The 20,437-nt window shown below is 44.1% G+C and overlaps 1 protein-coding gene across 7 annotated transcripts; it reads left to right on the top strand.

The window, feature by feature from the left end:
- Positions 1–3,910: 3,910 nt before the first annotated feature.
- Positions 3,911–20,436, top strand: als2b (alsin Rho guanine nucleotide exchange factor ALS2 b). 7 transcript variants are annotated; one of them, XM_035150279.2, is made up of 35 exons: positions 3,911–4,052; positions 4,402–4,503; positions 4,938–5,083; positions 5,180–6,150; positions 6,263–6,611; positions 8,055–8,229; positions 8,445–8,541; positions 8,648–8,725; positions 8,812–9,042; positions 9,153–9,324; positions 9,423–9,612; positions 9,707–9,772; positions 9,895–10,057; positions 10,464–10,595; positions 10,705–10,833; positions 10,972–10,995; positions 12,261–12,331; positions 12,663–12,729; positions 12,845–13,047; positions 13,135–13,200; positions 13,323–13,421; positions 13,554–13,718; positions 13,910–14,021; positions 14,228–14,305; positions 14,467–14,600; positions 14,702–14,866; positions 15,009–15,126; positions 15,206–15,363; positions 15,903–16,019; positions 16,114–16,290; positions 16,380–16,437; positions 16,620–16,681; positions 16,967–17,116; positions 17,217–17,313; positions 17,502–20,436. In XM_035150279.2, exons 2-35 carry the CDS (start codon positions 4,484–4,486, stop codon positions 17,538–17,540), a joined length of 5,079 nt encoding a protein of 1,692 aa, XP_035006170.2. In that variant the 5' UTR covers positions 3,911–4,052; positions 4,402–4,483; the 3' UTR covers positions 17,541–20,436. The 7 variants fall into 7 exon arrangements, with proteins under 7 accessions (XP_035006170.2, XP_035006169.2, XP_047195043.1 ...); XM_035150278.2 differs by having other exon boundaries at positions 6,263–6,566; positions 10,464–10,610; positions 16,380–16,470; XM_047339087.1 differs by having other exon boundaries at positions 6,263–6,566.
- Position 20,437: the final 1 nt, after the last annotated feature.

Below are 20,437 nucleotides of genomic sequence, written 5' to 3' on the forward strand. Positions count from 1 at the left end.
GTCACCAGGGAAACCTGGCAAACAATCTCCGGCAGCTTCCTCTGAGAAAACAGAAACACAGACACAGATGTAACTTCTCTTCAGTGTGTCGGCACAGTCAGAAGGTGGCCGTTTTCTTATGTTTTAGTAATTTATTTATTAGTAATTTTCACTTATAAAGATTAGATTATGAACAGCTGTTTTGTATTTATGTTCTTTTGTGTATTAATACATACACACTGACATGTATTTATAGGAATAAAGTAAACTAATAAAGACACTGTGGGAAGTTTTAGACAGAAACTTATGCCCTGCTGAAGAAAGACTGTTTCAAATTGGAAGTTCTTTACTGCATGTTAGCAAATAATATAATAATAATATAATGTAGCCTAAAATTGACCAGTTTTGATTAGTAACTTAGTAGAAATAAGCAAACGAACAACTTATAATTTAGTTAATTGGTATCATAAGATGTTTACTTCATGTCACTCACCGTCACTCCCACTGTAAAACTGAACGTATGTTATCGTTTCATCATGGGACCTTCTCCCCGTAAATAGATTTGTCGGATATTCACAAATTAAAAAATATATTTATAAGCATGTGATTGTGGTGGGAAAATCAAGTCTTGTGAGCCTCATCAGGGGAAAAGGCGCCGCAGTCATGTGTGAGATTTACGATGGTGTGTGTCAGTGATGTTAATCAAATACGCTTGTTTGGCTACACACTGACCATGTTTGTTCTTCATCTTCTGTTGTTCCATTATGATGAGGAGCTGTTAAGCAGCCGCACACATGTACAACACAACATCATCCGTTGTCTCGTCTCTTGTCTTTCTGTTTGTTGGTGGAGATGTTTGTTGTGCGTGTAATAGGATTGAAATGTTGCATTAATTCTACAATATGTGAACTATTGAAAGCCATGATAGCATAAAAGGAGGCTTGATCAAAACCTAAATATATGGAATCAATAATGATAAATAATGCTTTTATATCATTTTTCCACAATCCATGACTACACATTCTGAGAAAACACCCAAAAACTAATACCTGCATTAATTTCTTATCAGTTTCATCACTTGAAATATAAAAAAGTAAGTCATATCATTAACTATATCATTAATCACATACAAAGTATTTTTTTGACGTACCTGAGTGCGGCTCCTGAGTCGTCTTCAAACTCAGACGCTACGAAGCAGATGCAGTATAACACTTCCTCATGTTGCTGCTAAAAAAACCTAGATACAGTTTCCCATCCCATCTGTGAACTGTGAATGATTGACAGTATAAAGGTGGGGCGCACGGTTTATTGTTACAGGAATTGAGTCTTTCACCTCGCTTTGAACTCTTTCATATCTTGTGTGAACCATGTGCTTCATCACATTTCAATCTGCAGTTTTAACAATTCCCCCGTATGTATTTACAATTTCTTGGCTCACTTAGATCCTAAAATATATATTTTTTCCCCTTATTTTCTAGAAACATTCCTTAATTTGCAGGGTTATATTCAATTTTCCTGAAATTAAGGATTATCGTTAGAAAACAAATGACCAAAATTGATTAGTTCTAGATGGATAAAATATTGTTTGGTATTTATTACCTGTTCTATCATTTTATAAACACAGAAATACTGCTCAAAAGATTAAATACCTTTGTCCTTTGGGCTGTGTACGGTGAACAAATACTCATATAATTGAATATTTATGTTTGTAATTTAAAAAACAAATATAGAAACACTTATTTGCACTCAATTGAAGCAGAATTTGAGTTTATTCTTGCTGTTGCATTGTAAAACAGGTAAGGAAGCCTAAGTAGGCCTCTGTCTCCACTTCGGATAGATAAGTCATGGCTCAGTAAGAAGGAGGAACGCATGATAACATCGTACAGTCTCTTGAAACCTCCTGTGAGATGTTGGACAGGGAAGTCGGTGTCACATTTCTCCCCTGAGAAGAGAAAGGAAAAAACATGATACGCAAAACAAAACTCCAACTCCAACTCACAACAGGTGCAGTAAAGGTGTAAAATGTCCCAGCACGAGGCCATAAAAGTATGTCATCACTGAGTGTCAACAACAGGAAACCAAAGGGTGTTAGTGTTCCACTGGATTATGAACGACCTGCAGTTGAAGCCAATTTCACCAATTCCAAGCAATGAAAGTGTGATGAGCGCTTGATAAATATTTAAATATCATTAGAAAAAAAGCAAATAGGCAATAAAATAAAATTCTAATTAATTAATTATGGCAATCAGATGTATTTGATTGATTTTATGGGGCAAAATTTAATTTTAAAAGCTAATTGTAGAGAGAATTGTGTATAGATCGACAGTTTTGCATCTCGATTGATTCAATTCTTTCCCACACTGACACAGATTTGTTTCTAAAGTGTTTCTATACATATCATGTTGTGTAACAGTGCAAAGTGTCCCGTTCAATTACTTGAATGTTGCATAATAGCATTATCTTGCGTATTTTTTCACCTTTGCGCTTTATCTATTCTGAGACTTCTCGGGTTCCGTCGATCTGTCACAACAACAGAGCGGTAGAAAAGACAGAGGTCCCACTTTGATGTGGTTTTGCTGTACCATATTGAGGCAGAAGGTAAGGCCTCGAGTATGGAGGACGAAAAATGGTTCCTTGAGTATAAATAAATAAATGTATAAATAAATACACACATACATAAATAAAAGAATAAATAAATAAATAAAAGGTGAAATAAATGCTGAAATAAATAAATACATTTGAAAATACATTTAAGACATTTAATTATTTATGTCCTGTTTAATCAAAACCTTTTATGTGTATGTATGTATTTATTTATGTATTTATTTATACTTAAGGAACCAAAATGTGGATGATTAACATTTTTGATATAAGTGTTAAAGTTTCTGTTTCCCCAACATACATAATCGTATCCCTCATTCAAACAACAAAAACATCATGAAAGGATACACCCAAAAAGGTTTTATAATTAGATTTTGCATGTTCTCTCCATTCAGTTAAATGATCCACTGAGGAAGTGGGTGAGAGGAGGGTGTTGGCTGTAAGCTGAATTCCATCATGGATGACCCCTCTCACCCTTTACATGACACTGTAGAGGCCCTGAGCGGCTCTTTCAGCAGCAGACTGCTCCCCCCACAGTGCAAAGAACGCTTCTGCAGGCATTCCCACAACTGTCAGACTCTACAACACCATCTGAAATATAAAATACTGCACTCTACTCATACTAATTGCTCTATTTCTAACGGGGAAAAAAATTACCTTTTGCACATTTGTGTCACGATGTCCTTATATTTATGTAGAAATGTTTTTACTTTATAACATTTCTATACAAACCACTACAGTGAAAGGTGTATGTTATGCACTTTTTATTGAATTTTTATTCAATTGCCTTTTTTTTAATAGACTTTTTAAATTCTCTTGTCTTTACCTCTTTCTGACCTGCCTGCTGCTGTAACAACTGAATTTCCAGAGTATGTGGCACAATAAAGTTTTATCTTATCTTATCTTATGTTATCTTATCTTATCTTTAATGCCTTTCCAGTATGTGCATATATACATATATTTAAATGTTCCTCGTTTTCTTTGGATGTTTCTCGCTTTTTTATTTATATTTTAGTTTTAATAACTGACGGCACCAGGCAGAGACAAGAGAGCTAAGAAGTGATTTTCATTGATAACTTGTTTATTTATGCATATGACAATAAAGCCATTGAACCTTTGAACCTTTTAAAAACACTATGTTAATCACATTTCTTGTTTATGTTTGACCTGAAATAACTATACATTATGACTTATAATCTCTAGTATGAATAATGAATGATGATTTTGAGTTATTATTATAGTATATTTGGAGTTAATATCAGTATTTTATGACTGGTATCGCTTTAAGGAACCACACTCGCTGGTGCGTGGCTGAGGAGTCGGACCTCCCCGCCCCGCAGACGATCTTTGCAGCTAGCAGCGCCTCTCCGTGTCAACACCAGGAGATGAGCGGCGTAACCAGCGGTCGTTAGCAGCTGCTGAAAGCCGACGGACGTGCGTGTTTCGCGGGGAGCGGAGCTAAGAACCAGCTGGTAAGGAAGAACCACCTTGAATTAGCTTGTTTCCAATACAACCGAGGGGTGACACATGTGGGTTTGAGCTAGCTCGGTTAGCTGGACGGGACTAGCTGCTGATAGCTAGCCAGGGATTAACGTTTATTTATGGCTTTTTGTAAGAGGTCGCGTGGAGTCAAGCTAATTTCTGACAAGTGTCATTCCGCGTGTCAGGTGGTTGACAAGCGGAGAAATGAAACCACAACTGCTTTTGTTCTGACTGTTTCCCTCCTGGCTGCCAGTTTATAAGCCGCAAGGGGTCTCCCCCTTGGTAACTCAAAGCACACATGCTTTATTTGCACTGACGAGATGTGTCATTGTGTTGCAGGTCTGCATCCAGGAGTGACAGCAGCCCCTGAAGTGTGTGTGTGTGTGTGTGTGACATGCACATGGAGTGACCAGCCCCACTCATGGAAACCCAGAGGAAGAGGTCGGTCCCTGCAGAGGGAGGGAGGGAGGGAGGGGGGGGGGGTTGTTTAACTCCTCTGGCTGGATGTGATCACCATGTGACACCGCCTACAGATGGACTTGTGCTCGCTTCTGCTTTCCCCCCACAGAACCTCTGTTGTTCGGAGGCAAAGCTTATCAGAGAGGGAGGAAGAAGGAGGAGGGGTGGGGGGGTGTAAAACAGTGGCTCAGGCCACATCCTGAGATGCTGCAGGAAGTTTGTCAGCTTCTTTTCGGCTCTGTCAGCCGCCCACACCTCGGTGTCTTTAATCTGCATCGCCCTCACAACTGTTATGATTAGGTCTTTTTCTCGAACGGATCGTGCTAACAAGTGTCATTACTCTTCTATCCAAATCCTGACACATCTCTGTGGTCTCAGTCACTCATTATGGTTCCAAATGGTTCTGTTCCTTCCAGCTCTGGGGATGATGAGGGAGGAGAGCGAGGCCTGCTCCACACCTGGAAGGGCTACTCCTGCAGCGTCACCCCAGACAGGCTGCTTCTACCTCGGCCCGTCCTTCAGGTCGCCCTGGGCATACGACACGGAGTTCTGTTGGTGGAAGGTACAAATATTGCAGAGAGTGGCGTCATTGTTTTCATTTCAAAACTTGAGATATCCCTCTTTGATTTCGTTGTTGTTGTTGTTACTTCCAATTCAGGAGGACAGGTGTACAGTTTTGGGGAGCTGCCATGGAAGCAGAGTCATGTCCCCGGAGGACCCACCCAGGAATGTGCTCTCAGCGGGCAGCGTGTGGTCGCCATTGCAGCTGGCAGTTTCCACAGCGGGGCGGTGACGGAGGATGGCGGCGTCCACATGTGGGGGGACAATGGGGCAGGACAGTGTGGCCTGTCGGGCCTCAGTGCCGTCCCCAACCCGACTCCGGTGGCTCTGGTGGACTCGAACTCCAGTCCCCCGCAGACGGTGCCTGTGCTGGAGCTGGCCTGTGGGGAACAGCACACCCTGGCGCTGACGGTCCAGCGGGAGGTGTGGGCATGGGGCAGCGGTTGCCAGCTGGGCCTCAATGCTGCCACCTTTCCCGTGTGTAAGCCCCAAAAGGTTGAACACTTAGCAGGGAGGTATGTACTTCAGGTGGCCTGCGGGGCTTTACACAGCCTGGCTCTGGTGCGCTGCCTGGGATCCCAGGACGTCCAACGGCCCCCCGTGGACAAATGCAGACATTGTAACCAGCTGCTGTTCACCATGACGGACAAAGAGGACCACGTCATCATCTCTGACGGTCACTACTGCCCCCTTGGCGCAGAGCAAACTAAGGATGAGAGGAAGCTGGAGACGCCTGGCGCAGCCCACGGACTCAAAACATCTCCATCTGAGCCCGTGCTCTCCTCTCATACATCCACCTCAAATTCTGATTCCCCAGCACCTCAGACAAGTGCGGACCCCTCCTCTGACTCTGCCCCCGTCCAGGACCTGGACAAAGAGGAAACAACCTTGGCTAACGGAGTGCTGCCTTGCTCAGACTCTGACCCCAGTGCTCAGTCAGAAGGCGGCGCTGTATCAGTGGTCAAGAGTTCACTCTATCCAGACGAGCAGGCGGTCAAAGACTACCTGAAGAAACTGACAGACAGCACGCAGACAGAAGTGAAGACAGGAGGACTGCACAGTCTGCTTGTGAGTTCGCCAGTTTTACTGCATAATAATCACTGCATACATATAGATGTTGTGGTCCTTTCCGACTCTGTTCACAGAAACTCTGTCCCTGATTCTTGTGTTTCTCTTCCAGCCTTCAGCCACACTCAACAACCTAGTGGCCTCTTGCGCCTCTGCTGTGGGCGAGCGGGTCGCCTCCACCTACGAGGCCTTGTCCCTCAAAAAGATGATGAACTACCTGCCCTCTGGGGTGTCTCGGTCCGGCGGGCCCACTGGGCTTACCGGTACCGTCCCAGGAGTAGGCGACAACACCACAGAGCGTGTCCGCCAGGAGGACTCCATGCAGGGCAAGAAGAGCTCCAGCACGGGAGACATCCGCGAGGAGGAGGCAGAGAGTGTGCGGCGCCGCCTCTCGCTCCCGGGACTCCTCTCACAGGGTAGATACGCAGTTCACCTCTTATCATCCTCCTATGCCCTGCTGCGTAAGTACGCCTTGCGCGTGTGCAGGTCTATGTCAGTGTCTCTGTTCATGCTTGTGAGCACTGCAAAGTCTTTCCCTTGTGTTGCATGCTTTGTGCACAGTAGTGTCGTTGTGTGTTATATCCAGAGCAACGTCACACACATGGTTTGCGAAAGCAAAAGGAAACAAGCTAATAATGTCAATAGTCACATTCAGGATTTTTCATGGATTATACAATTTAGTTTTGCTTATAAAATTACATGGATTAAAGACTTTTTCTCATTTGTAACGTTTCAAAGCGGATCGAACTCTGGGATATTGTGCCTACATTGTGAAAACAAACTGTGCCATTGTGTCCGTGTGAATGCCATTCGTTAGTAGGTGCAGTTTGAGCCAACTTAGCTTACTTGAATGGTCGATTTTGAGCGAGGAATGCAGATCTTTCTTTGAGCCTCCATCATTGTTAATCTGGCAGCAGGATTATTGTGATGATGAAGAGTGGAGGACACGTTAGTCCGATTTAACAGAGCAGAAAAAGGGTAGAGAGATCGATGCGCCTCTGTGTGACCCCGGACAGAAATAGGCATGTGTAGATAATAATCTAACATCATTTCTGTCATGGACGGCCTCGGATCATTTACTCTGGATTTCATTATCTGGTTTTAAAGTCCGGTTTCAAGGTTGGAAACTCGGGTCTGATAGAAATATCATGACGATGCATTTGGCCATAACTCAAAAATGAATGTAGGGAGGACATTTTATTTTCATAAAGTCAGAGGTCAGCTTCACTGTGAAATCATAATGTTCTGTCCATCCCCATAAATCCTGAAACTTGAGGAGTCGGCGGAGGCATACAGCAGTTAGGTGGTAATTCTAGATCTGCTGAGAATCTTTTTGTATATACTAAAAAGATTAGCAACTCTAATGGGATCTTAAAATCGTTATAGATAATAAATTCAAAATACGGCACTAAAATATTATGTTATGATGAATTAATTTACTTGAAACACTCTGCTTTAACACTTTGCAGTAACATCTGCTTAGAATACATCAGTTCATTAGGTTAAGGAGCAAAAAGAAGAAGAAAACCAGTCAATTTCTCTCCTTTCTCCTTTGCATTATCGGTGTTTGCTCTGTCTGCTGCCTGCAGGCTTCTTCCTGTTGTTTGCTATGGGACAGCATGTGCTTTTACACGAGCTGGCTGATGTGATCTAGTCCGAATGTCACGATGCATAACATCCATTGATTTGTGCCGGACTTTGCACCAGACATTCATTCACAAGTTTAGATACTTTGTTTTAGGCTTGTCATCAAAACATGTCCACATGTCATCAACTCTGTCTCACCTTCTACGTTATCTGTATTTTTTTTTTGTAGTATTGGCCAATATCAGACATTATTTAAAGAGACAAGTGCAGATTTGCAAACTCAGTCTTAAGGAAAACATTTTAATTTATGCATTCAGTGTCCCCGCGGCTGCTGAGGAAAGCCATTCGCCCCAGGATGCGCGCCGTCGCCCTCACCCCGCTGGGAGCTGCGGTCCCCGAGGCCCCGGACGTGCTGCCCACCCTGCAGACAGAAGTGTGGAGCTGGGGCCACGGCGAGCACGGACAGCTGGGACACGGGGACAACCAGGCCAGGTAGGATGCAGCAAGTTAGAAAATGTGTTACGGCTGGATGTTAAAAGCTGTTGTGGGCTTTTAAAATGTGCTGACAGGAGTGTGTGTGTGTGTGTGTGTGTGTGTGTGTGTGTGTGTGTGTGTGTGTGTGTGTGTGTGTGTGTGTGTGTGTGTGTGTGTGTGTGTGTGTGTGTGTGTGTGTGTGTGTGTGTGTGTGTGTGTGTGTGTGTTTGCAGATTACAGCCACTGTGCATCAAGAGTCTGAACAGTAAGGAGGTGGTGCGGGTGGCGGCAGGCGCTGGTCATTCCCTCGCTCTGACCGCTCAGTCTCAGGTCAGTCTACGGCTTCAGTTACAGCTCCATTACATTACCTGTTTCTTTTTCCCAATAACCATTGAGAGCTAGTGTATATGCCTGCATCAATGTGTTTCTCTTCCAGGTATTTTCATGGGGAAACAACAGCGCTGGTCAGCTTGGACACATGGAGTCACCCAGCACCGTCCCGCGTCTCGCAAAGGTGAGGGAACCACCACGCTCGCACACATTATGCCTCGAGGTTTGTGTTTGTTTTTTCACATCCAAACTTTTTGCCTCCTCGTCCAGCTGTCGGAGGGCATCCGGGTGTGGGATGTGAGCGCAGGGGATACACACACCCTCCTCCTGGCAGACGGCGACTGCATCCAGCCCATCATTTATTACAGCGGACAGCAGGTGAAAGAGGCGGAGGAGGAGAGTGAGGCCAAGGAGCCAGGTCATCAGGAAGAAGGAGAGGAGGAGCAGGAGCGGAAGGGGGGCTACACCCCGCAGCCTGTACTGCTGCCTTTCTGCATGCATGTAAGGACAAATTCACAGATTGGGTTATTTATGTTTGCAAATTCCTTGTAATACCCACTGCTGAAATTCAACAAATGTATTTTCTTTATGCTGTTTCATGTGTTTTCCAGCTGGGTTATGTCAGCAGTGTGTTTGCTGGGGGCAAACGATGCGTGGCGCTCTCGGACCGAAACGTGATGGGCTTCATCGCCAGCCTCCACGAGCTGGCCGCAGCCGAGAGGAAGTTCTACTGCAAGCTGTGCAGCATCAAGACACAGATAATACGCCCCCTGTTGGAGCTGGGTGAGAGTGACACAAAGGGAAATATCGAGGTCCCAAAAGTTTAATCTCACTTTAACCTCAGCTGAATTTGTTCTGTTCGTGTCGCCGCCCTTCTCCAGAATCCCTGAGCTCCGCCCTTGGCCAGGTGACCTTCGGCCTCCTGCAGATTCTTGCAGGTCAGTTCAGCCTCCTGTGTCACGTGACCGGGCAGCACGCCGCAAGCCTCACGGCCAACCTGCGGCGTGGACGTGATGTCAAAAGTCTGCTCATCCTCGACCATGCCAGCATCTTCCTCGACTCCTATAATGAGTATGTCTTCGCCACTGAGATCAACACAAATAGTTTCATACAATAGATGAATATACAAAATACTAATTAGACTTCTCTCTTTATCCCTGTTAAGGTACTCCAGCACCCTGGGCAGCTTCCAGGTGATGGGAGGTGTTCAGGCCCTGACCAAGCCCTCGCTGTGAGTACACAAAATCCACAAGAACAATATTTTACTTGGACATGATGAGGTGCTGCAAGATCCAGACTCTGATAGGAAACAGAACAGAACCAACAGTTAAAGAAGATCATTTTATTTTAAAGAGATTTCTTTGGGAAGAGTCCTGGGCTGCTCCAGCGGCTGTCGGAGTGCAGCGAGGAGAACCCCCCCGTGGCAGACCTCCTGTCGGCGCTCTTCTACCTCCCGACTAACCACCTTCGCGAATACGGCCGGCTGCTGCTCAAACTGGCCACCTGCTTCGAAGTGGTAAGGGAAACACACATAACATTGATTTTTACAGAGATATTTAGTTTACAGGCTCCATAATTTCTTAATAATTAAAAAAAAGAGACCATCAATTGGAACAAATTTAACTGAACACTGTCTCCATTTTCTCTGTCATTAGTACCAGATAGGATAGGGAACTTAACAATTACATCCCTCTGTCTTTTTAGGAAATTATTAGGAAGCTTAAAATCTTTAAAACAAACTGTCACCTAATTTAATGCATCAAAAATTGCCTCTAATAAAACAAATGCCTCTAATAGCCTTGACAAGTTTGCACTGGGAGCTTTCCTCCCTGTATAAACATTCCTTGTGGTAAAAGCGGAATCTGACCTATTTGTAAAACCACATCATTTGTTTCATGGTAAATATCGTTGTGTGTTGTCAGTGCTCCAATGACTACCAGAAGCTGCAGGACAGCTGCTCCAAGTTTGAAGTGTTGGCCCTCCAGCTGAAGAGAAGAAGGAAAGACGCCGAGTACACGTTTCACTTCTGGAAGAGCTTCCCTGGCAAAATGACGGTAAACTCACTCAGAGTATGTGTTCCTCGCTTACCACCGTGAAGCATCCACATTGAGACCTCGAGGCGTCATGTGATTTTGCTGAATGGTGTCACTGTGTGTCCGTCAGGACTCTCTGAGGAAGCCTCACCGTCGGCTGATCTGCGAGAGCAGCAACAAGGCTCTGACCCTGCAGAACGCCGGGAGGTTCTCCGTCAACTGGTTCATCCTTTTCAACGACGCTGTGGTCCACGCACAGGTGAGCCCCGCACGCACCTCCTCACTTCTGTTGGCTCTGTCACTGTTTTTCTAGCTTTTTAATCAAAGCCGCCATATTTGAGGCACTCTAACCTGGTGTGTTTCAAGCGTTTGTGTGTGCTTGCCTTTGTGCTGTCAGGGCGTGGCGCCTTGTAAAAATCTTGTAAGTATGCAGTCAGAAGCAAATGTCAACACAGCGACCCCGACTCTCCCACTATTCGTCCTCGTCTCCTCCTTTTGTGTGTGTGTTTGTGTGTATGTGTATGCAAGTGTGTGTGTGTGAAGGGCTCAGGGCTGTGTGCCATTGGATTCAGCCCTGTTGTAGGGGATTCAAATTAAAACACATGAAAAATGTACTTCAACACACACACACAAACATGTCCCTGTAAATACTTTGACATACACAGCCCTGTCTCTGCTTCCACGCTCTGCCTGCTCTGCTGTAGGAGACTGCATGGGAGGCTGAACTGGCTAAAACCAAGAAACAGGGCTTTTAAAAGAAACATATTTTATTCCTTTTTTTCACCACATTTCAAGCCTTGGTTCATGTGAGGTTTGACCATTCGGTTTGAAAGGATAGAATATCCGCTGTTGCTGAAATATATGTCCTTTCAAATCACAAAACAGTTTCTGGCTCATTTCTCCGAAGCAGTTTCCTTCCCCTCTCTCCCTGTTGGTCCTCCTTTTTCTCTCCGCTTTCCCTCCCTCTTTCTTCTGGTCTGCATCCCATGGTTGTCTTGCATATCTCAGTTGCCCTCTCTGTCCTGTAGTGACTGCGTGACTCCTGTCCTGATCCTCTCCTGTTCTATCAATGTTTATTTGTCATCGTCAGGGCTCTTCAAATATGTATTACTCTGATGGTTAAAAATCTAAATATCAGGTTTGTCTATTTAAATTCCTCCAGGAGCTGGTAAACCCTCTGTGTCTTGTGATGTGAACCTGTTTAACTGTATGAAAGAGATTCAGGGTGTTGGTGAATAAGAGCATGCACATAGTTTTCAGCTTCCTGAAAAATCATGTGAAACAATATACGTAATCAATGTTTTTAAACCTGGTAATTACATTTTTTACTATATTTTACTGCGTCTCTTCCCTAGAGAAACAAATTGGTTTTCCTCCCACTTAGTGTTAGAAATTATAGACTTATGTTCTGTTTAATAGTTAATTACAGTCGTGTTATTTGTGTAAGATTTGCTTCATGTAGTTATAGAGAAGGAACGTACTTCCCCTCCTCTTTCTGTTCACACACATTAATGCTTATTCACAGCGATTAAGCTTTTATGTGTGGTGTGAGAATAATGTCCCCTTCTCTCTCAACACTATCACCCTTCTTTTTACTCTCTTCTCTGGTATTCCCTCTGTCCTCCTCCCTCCTTCTCTTCCCCTTTCCATGCTTTCTTTTTTATTTATTTATCCTTCCTCCTCCAGTTCTCTACCCATCATGTCTTCCCTCTGGCCACGCTGTGGGTGGAGCCCATCCCAGAGGAGAACACTGGCACGTGAGTCGAAACTGTCCCCTTCTGTCAAAAACCTAAAACAGGCAAAAAAAATACACACTCTAAATATACATCATGCTACATGAAACATGTAAATAATATCAGAGCAAAACAACAAGATAATAAATCCTACCACAAATATTAAAAGATTACACATAAAACACATAAAATATTAGCTTTTTGACTATTAAATCACTCCTGTAGATTTTGTATTTAGCATGATACCAATGCAACTGTAATTATATACAATATATTACATTTTGAGTCAGCATTTGTTACCAGGTTAAAACCGTATGCTGTATGTGTGGGTTTTCGTGTGTGTGTGTGTGTGTAGATACGGTTTGAAGGTGATCACACCAGAGGAGACGTTCACCCTGCTGGCCTCCTCTGCCATGGAGAAGGTAGACCATTTTTGAATGCCACTGACTGACAAAACAGACATTCTACAATTGCATTCAGGGGGAACTCAACTGGCCTGAATTACATCTTTAAAAGTATGTGTGAATTTGCTCCCAGGCCAAGTGGCTTCGCTCCATCAACCAGACGGTGGACCAGGCGCTGAGCGGAGCCATGTACGACACGGCATCAGTCAGCCCGGGGTCGGGGCCAAAGCTGGAGCCTCCTATCTCCAGGACGGCATCCTACACTTTTTATAAGGATGGGCGTCTGAAAGAGGCCACATACGAAGGCCGCTGGCTCGCTGGCAAACCCAACGGCAGGTAAGACACACACACACACACCGACTGAGCTTTTATTGAAAATAAATAGTGATGTAAATTTTAACTGAGCTTATTAATCTGTTTCAGGGGAGTGTTAAAATGGCCTGATGGGCGAATATACACAGGGGAGTTCAAGAACGGCCTGGAAGATGGGTGAGCGCTGGCCGTCGAAGCCACTCTGTTATCTCTCATCATGTGCACTCACTGTTTATGAGCCTTAATATCCGAGTTCGTGATTTTTACCAATGGCCTCTTCATGCTTCGTGCTTGTCTAGGTTTGGGGAATTTGTCGCTCCCTTTAAAACGCTCAACAAGAACGATCAGTATCAAGGTCACTGGAAAGATGGGAAGATGCACGGCCTCGGGACGTACAAGTGAGTGTATGACAATAGCTTTGTTCATATAGGAACAATAAGGCATGTATCTAAATACAGTGAAGAAAAATAATTGTTGGATATGCATTCAGCTTCCTAAGCTCAGAATACACACCGTCTTACTGCCTGCAGGTATGCCAGTGGTGAGGTTTACGATGGATCCTTCCAGGATGGGATGCGACACGGCCATGGCATGCTGCGCAGCGGCAAACTCAACACGTCCTCTCCCAGCGTCTTCATAGGCCAGTGGCTGCAGGACAAGAAGACCGGCTACGGAGTCTTTGACGATATCACAAAGTACGTTCACTCCATGCACCATTCTAACTTCAGCACGTGTCTGGTTTTGCACGATGTAAATATCCAATTTCTTTTCCATTTCTTTTCCATGAGAAAAGCTAATCTTGCACGACATACCATAAAATGCTGTGAGCCTATTTTGTTTTTCTTGATTTGTGTGTTTATGAGCTGTTGGTTTGTTTGCTTGTCAGGGGAGAGAAGTACATGGGCATGTGGCAGGACCACCTGCGGCAGGGCACCGGGGTGGTCGTCACCCAGTTTGGCCTGTACTACGAAGGAACCTTCAAAGATAATAAAATGATGGTGAGCACTTCTGTCTTTGAATTTACACATTTTAGTGTTTTATGTTATTCATACAAGAAGACATATTAATGGGGGGAAATTTATAATATTTCTGCGAAGATTTCTTATTTAAGCTGTTTTATACTCTTTACAATATTAGAAAGGCTTTTGATGGAAAAGCAGTAGAGAACATTTTTAAAGGATGGACTGAATGTTGTCGTTTTTAGGGCGCTGGGATCCTTCTTTCAGAGGACGACACAACGTATGAGGGTGAATTCTCTGACGACTGGACCCTGAACGGGAAGGTGACTCATAAACACCAGAACTCATGTTCCTTCGGATGTGCGATTCATTTTGGCGAGCTGCCTAAATGTTACACATGGCTGTTCTACCGAGAAATGACTCAAGTATTAGCAGTGAAACGCATTTCAGTGTTGTTGAATGTATTGATTTGGCCATTTCCCAGGGTGTGCTGACCATGGCGAACGGTGACTACCTGGAGGGCTCCTTTGGTGGTGAATGGGGCTCCAGCCTCAAGGTGACGGGCTCCTACTTCAAACCACACCTATTCGACACCGACAAAGAAAAGACTCATGTTGTGTAAGCTCACAGTGTCCGAAATCACCAGAGTGGACGTCTAATTCACCCTACTACATTCTTCATATACTGTCCTTTGTGTGTTCTTGTGTGGGATCTTGCAGGAAGCTCGGCCGTCTGTGTGTGTGCTCGGAGGACAAGTGGCAGGCGGCGTTTGTGGAGTGCTGGAGTCAGCTGGGCTGCGAGATGCCGGGGCAAGGAGAAAACGGGAAGGCGTGGGAGAATATCGCCGTGGCCCTCACCACCAACCGGTGGCAGCTCCAGGACAGGTACACGCAACATGATGCGATTTGTGAAACGCTCTCTCTGTCATTTATATGTTTTTGGATCAGTTAAACATGAAGGTTATTTTTTTTTTTGCAGTTATATTTGTTTTTATTGAAACATATTACAATTTTCCATTTGTCTCAGGCCGGAGATTCTCTCTCGGAGCCACAGTCGAACCCTGGAGAGTCTGGAGCTCATCCCGCAGCATGAAGGACCCATCACTATGGACAGATATCACACCATCCGCCTCTACCTCATCAAGGTGAATCCACCCACCTCTCCTCACTCCCACTGAAAATACGATAATTATTCAGGGTTGTTAAAATGTCTCCCACTCTCAGGCGTGCGACACCCCACTCCACCCACTGGGACGGCTGGTGGAGACCCTGGTGGCGGTCTACAGGATGACCTACGTGGGCGTGGGCGCTAACCGGCGACTCCTGCCTCAGGCTGTCAATGAAATCCAGTCTTACCTCAACCGCATCTTCCAGATTGTCAGGTACTTTACATACAATACAGCTACTGCCTGTGGGTTTGATTTATATAATATATAATATAATAAATGTGTTTTTCTTAGCTGCATTAACAGGATATGAAAGTAGAAGAAAAACTAAATTCTAATGCATCAAATTGCAAAAGCCCGGTTTTATACAATTTACACTAACCTGAGACAAAGAAGAGCAGAAAACCAAATAACGAATAATTAGTAAAACAGTTGCTGATTAATTTTCTGTGCATCATCTAATCAATTGATCAGCTGTTTGTTGAAATGAAATGAAACAGGGTAAAATATGTTTTGGGTGAGCTGATTGATTTAATATAAGGGGTCGCAAGTTAGGACACGATCAAGTTAAGTTAATCAGTCAAGTAAATTGCTTAAAGCTTATCAGCTAATCAATAAAATGGTAACAGAGGGAAGTCAACATGTTTTGCACTTATTGACACAGGGATATAAACAACCTCATATCCAGTCTCCATCATTATTTTAGCACATATTCTTCTTGATGTATTCTTAATGGGTTCTTGAATCCTCTGCAGGTTTCTGTTCCCAGACCTGCCAGAGGAGGGCGGCCAGATTCCAGAGCCGAGCACCAACCTCCAGGACAAGAAGGAGCCGGGCTCCACTGATGCCCCACTGCAGTCCCCCAAACCTGTGTAAATGAACAGTGTCTCTTTTTAAAGCTTTTTTTGTGATGCTGCAGACATCAGCTGTTCTTATATAACTCTCCTGTGTGTCCTCTGCACTCAGCCGTGTGGTGAGCTGCTCGGCTCTGCTGCTTCCCGTCCTACTGCCTCGTCTCTACCCGCCACTCTTCACCCTCTACGCTCTCGACAAAGAGAAGGAAGACGGCGTCTACTGGGATTGCGTCCTGCGCCTCAACAAGCAGGCTGACCTCGCCCTCCTTGCCTTCCTGGGCGTCCAGCAGTACGTGCCACACTGGGAAAGAGATTAATACCCTGTTTTTCCGTCTGAATCCTCAACAAATACTTTCTCTGCTTTCTTTCCTACCTCAGAAAGTTCTGGCCTGTTTCCATTTCTGTCTCCCTGCCTGCACTGGGGGAGAAGCAGCAGGTACATTTTGATTGTTCCACAACAAAAAGCCAGGTACTTCATTTACAATCACACAATTAATTTAGGAAGTCTCAAACAGAAGTTGGCATTCAGATCAAGCTTTATAAGTTTCTATGTCCAGCTCCTCAAATGTAAATATTTGTCGGTTTTCTAAGTATTAACTGCCCATGTGTCTCCGACAGGTTCTCTCCAGCACCAAAGACGCCTGCTTTGCTTCTGCAGTGGAAACTCTGCAGCAGATTAGGTAACACTCTTTACCAACTGTAAAACAAGTTACATATTTACACAAGCCTAAAGAGCTAATGTGGTTTTTCATCTTAAATAAACTGCACCGTGTTTGACTGACACCAGAGGAACCTGTTTATTTAGTTGTAGAAACAAAGGAACTGTGCAGATTTATTATTATAATTCCGAAGACAGCTCCGTGAAATGCAGATATAGTTTCCTTCATGTTGCACGAATAAATTGTATTAATAGATTGACAAACACTTCACAGTTCAATTACAATTTGTTTGTTGTGTGTTTGCAGCACGACGTTCACCCCGTCTGACAAGCTGCAGGTGATCCAGCTCACCTTCGAGGAGATCACGCAGGAGGTCCAGTCACTGCTGAAGCAAGACTTCCTGTGGTCCATGGACGACCTCTTCCCCGTCTTCCTCTACGTTGTGCTGCGAGCTCGGTCAGCCCCCGACCAAATTCTATCACACACTACACATACACGTACAAATAATAATGTTTGCAGCTCGGCTATCAGATTCAGTGTTGTTTTTAATCTTCAGTATCAGGAACCTGGGGTCAGAGGTCAGCCTGATCGAAGACCTGATGGACCCCAGCGTCCAGCACGGAGAGCATGGAATCATGTTCACCACGCTCAAGGTAATGCAGAGTTTCCTGTCATTTCGTATAACAGACAGCTCGTTTAGATTTAACTCTACAATGCTAAGAAAAATGGATTTTGTTATTGACTACAAACAAGGATGAAAATTGAAAGAGTTCAGTTACGCTACCAGTTAATCACCTCCTGGTTTTAAAGGGATTTATGTGCTTGTACTATCCACCTACAGGCGTGTTACTACCAGATCCAGCATGAGAAGATCACTTAGCGTGCCGTTACTCCCTCTGTGATCCGCACGCTGCTGCCCCACCCCCCCGCTGCTGCCCCACCCCCCCTGCTTCGACACACACTGAGGCGATCGCAGGGCCAGGACCAACCGGGCTTTGGATTTGATGGATTTGTGCAGCGGCCAATGGGAGGCGGAGGATCATACGAACTGGTTGCAGGCAGGCTCCATCTGCTGCTGTCATGGAGACGGGGGAGACTGTCTCTGACACACACGCATACAAACACACTGCGGAGGTGTTCACCCTCTCAATGACCTTTACCAGCCTCTTATATACGGATCGTGAAGTTACACACGTGACCAGTGCCACTTTGTACCGTCCAGTGTGAAATGATGAGGCTCACATCTGAAAGACTGTGGGAGACCCTGACGTGGGTGCTGTTGGATACTACATCGTGAATAGCTTTTTCACTGGTTCATTTTTTTTTAGTTAGTGCTAATGAGACTGCTTTTTTTTTCTGCATCCTGTGAAAAACCGGACCTCATTTTCTACCTTCTCCCACATTTTCGGCTTGAAAATCAACTTTTTATGGCAGATTTATTGCTGAAACTTTGTTTTCCTGACTCATTTCAATCCCTCTCTGGACTCTTTTATGAAGAAATGGGACGGGACAAAAAGAAGAGCACGATCTCCCTAAAGCATGTGACTTTCTGAATGTGACCTGAATGTTGTTTTTTAATTTAATCCGAACCAACAGTATTCTTACAGCTCGTTCAGCGCAGTGTTTTTTTACCACTGCAGGGGAGCGTCTGCTCCTTTAGTGTTATTGGGGAAGTTAACCAGACGTGCATTTGCAAAACAAACCAGTTAGGAGTTTTAGAAGAGAGAAGACTGACGGGTTCGTTTTGAGAATGTGGTTCTTGTTAACCTTCCCACCTTCCATTGAGGGGCGACACGCCGTCGCTTCCTTGGGCTTTTTTCAACTGACACTCTGTAGAGCCGTCTATCATGGATTGGACTGGACAGCACGCCACGTTTGATACTGTACATGTACAGTTGGTGAATATACACCGACTTGACTTTAAATGACTCATGAATACGGTTCAGAGCAGTTGGCAGCCGAGCAGCTACTCCAACTTCCGATTCCAATTAGTACGTGGGAGAAGAGCGCTGGCGGTTTTCTATGCGCCTGATCATCCCAGTGACTTGATTCTGTGGATGCAGCTGCAGCACAAGCTTCAGCTGGATTTATTCACTTGAAGGCACACTTGAACTTTTATGGTTTGTTTCCTACTGCAAAACCAGCTTAAGAGCTACATCTAAATACAGTGAAAAGAAATGTTCTCTGACAGACAATCTGAACACCTCTAGTGTTGGTTTCTGAGCCCAGATCTCAGTATGATAATAATAACTAATCTTTACGGTCTTTTTACATATCGTTCCTGCTGTGTAAAAATCCAACTGCTCCAAATCCAGATCATCCTGAATTCTCCAGATAAACTTAAAGGATTGAACGTTCCTTTGCATACAAAATGTTGCAGAAATTCTCCATCTAAAAGATAAATAGTCTATTTAAATACCCAGCGGCTTTTCTGAAAAACCCCATATAGCGTGCCAAGTTTTGGAGAAGCATGTTTTACAGAACAGTGACGACATATGTCCGCGTGCTGTGAACGGCAATCATCAGTGCAAATCTTTTTATTTCATAAAGATCAGCTCTTTCCCTACTGACCATAAGTATGAATTAGGTTTTGGATAAAGCTTTGGATCAGAAAACTGAAAATAGCCCCAAGAGTTCTTGATCTTTGAAATAATGAATACAAACGTTTATCTTTTCCTGATGCAAGTGAAGCGTCTACAGAGAGGCGGGCAGTGGGCATAATGCAAACACTGTTATTTTAGATTCAAAGCCGGTTCTCTGCCCTTGTTTCTGTTAATACTGATTGTTCTTTTTTAAAAACCATACACAGCACTAACTGTCAGACATTGTTGCTTATTTGCGTCACACATGCCAGTTTATAAAGAGGGCTTAAGAGAGGATTCAGAGGATGATCGAGCCCTTTTTTTTTAATGTCATGGCTTTTGTTTTCTCAGACGGTTTAACAATAGAAAAGCCTCTGGCCCACATTTTGTGGGAATTTTGGTGAAGCTGCAGGATTTTTTTGGAAGGAAGTTAGTGCCAAATGGGTCGGATTCAAATCTAGAATTTTAATTGTGCTCCTGTGCACTATTAAATCGAAACTGATATGAGGATGATGGATTTGGTGTGGTCAAACATCACAATAAGTCCTCCAGGCACTTTGTAATGTAAGAATTTCAAGAGCTATCATCCAAAGTAAACATCTCAGAGCAGAACCATTTAAAATCAGGCCTCTCTCATTCTTTTGTGACTGAAAAACAACCGTGACAACATTCTTCTGTCATCGATTATAACCTCCTGTCACTCTCGGGACCGTACGTGCCTGACTCTCAAATCAGTGAAGCAATATTGTCGCTGTAACGGAGAAAATCTCCCCCCCTAAATAAACTATGGATGCACTTTAGTTAAAACATTTTAATTGAAAAGTTGCTGCTGCCATTTAAAAGGAAGGACACACAACTGACGACCCATTCAGATCGTGATATTTATTTTAACCACTGTACCGTGACTGACTCTGACATGAAGCGCTACTGTATGTTGTCAATGTAAACTGAAGATAATTGTTCATAAGCGCGATTCAAACCCTGTGACAACTGACCGCTTGATGCACTGACCTCAACCGCAACAGTTCACTATGGAAATACGAGTTTTGTGTAAAAGTAACTGTAAAGAGTTTGCTGTTATTGTTTGTTTCAGCTGGCTGACATGACGCCGAACCTGTGTGTCTTTTACATGACGTCACGTGTGTTGTACCTTTTTAAATGACAACGAAGGGCAATAAACGTATTTAATGGACAT

This window comes from Hippoglossus stenolepis, chromosome 24 (assembly GCF_022539355.2).
Source record: "Hippoglossus stenolepis isolate QCI-W04-F060 chromosome 24, HSTE1.2, whole genome shotgun sequence".
NCBI classification, from domain to species: Eukaryota; Metazoa; Chordata; class Actinopteri; order Pleuronectiformes; family Pleuronectidae; genus Hippoglossus; species Hippoglossus stenolepis.

Bases quoted from the DNA above. Each gene is read 5' to 3' on its own strand.
- als2b (XM_035150275.2), top strand. From the start codon at position 4,484: ATGGAAACCCAGAGGAAGAG. The intron at 16,291-16,379 runs GTACGTGCCACA...TTCCTACCTCAG, and splicing joins GCCTTCCTGGGCGTCCAGCA to AAAGTTCTGGCCTGTTTCCA. The intron at 16,471-16,619 runs GTACTTCATTTA...TGTCTCCGACAG, and splicing joins GTTCCACAACAAAAAGCCAG to GTTCTCTCCAGCACCAAAGA.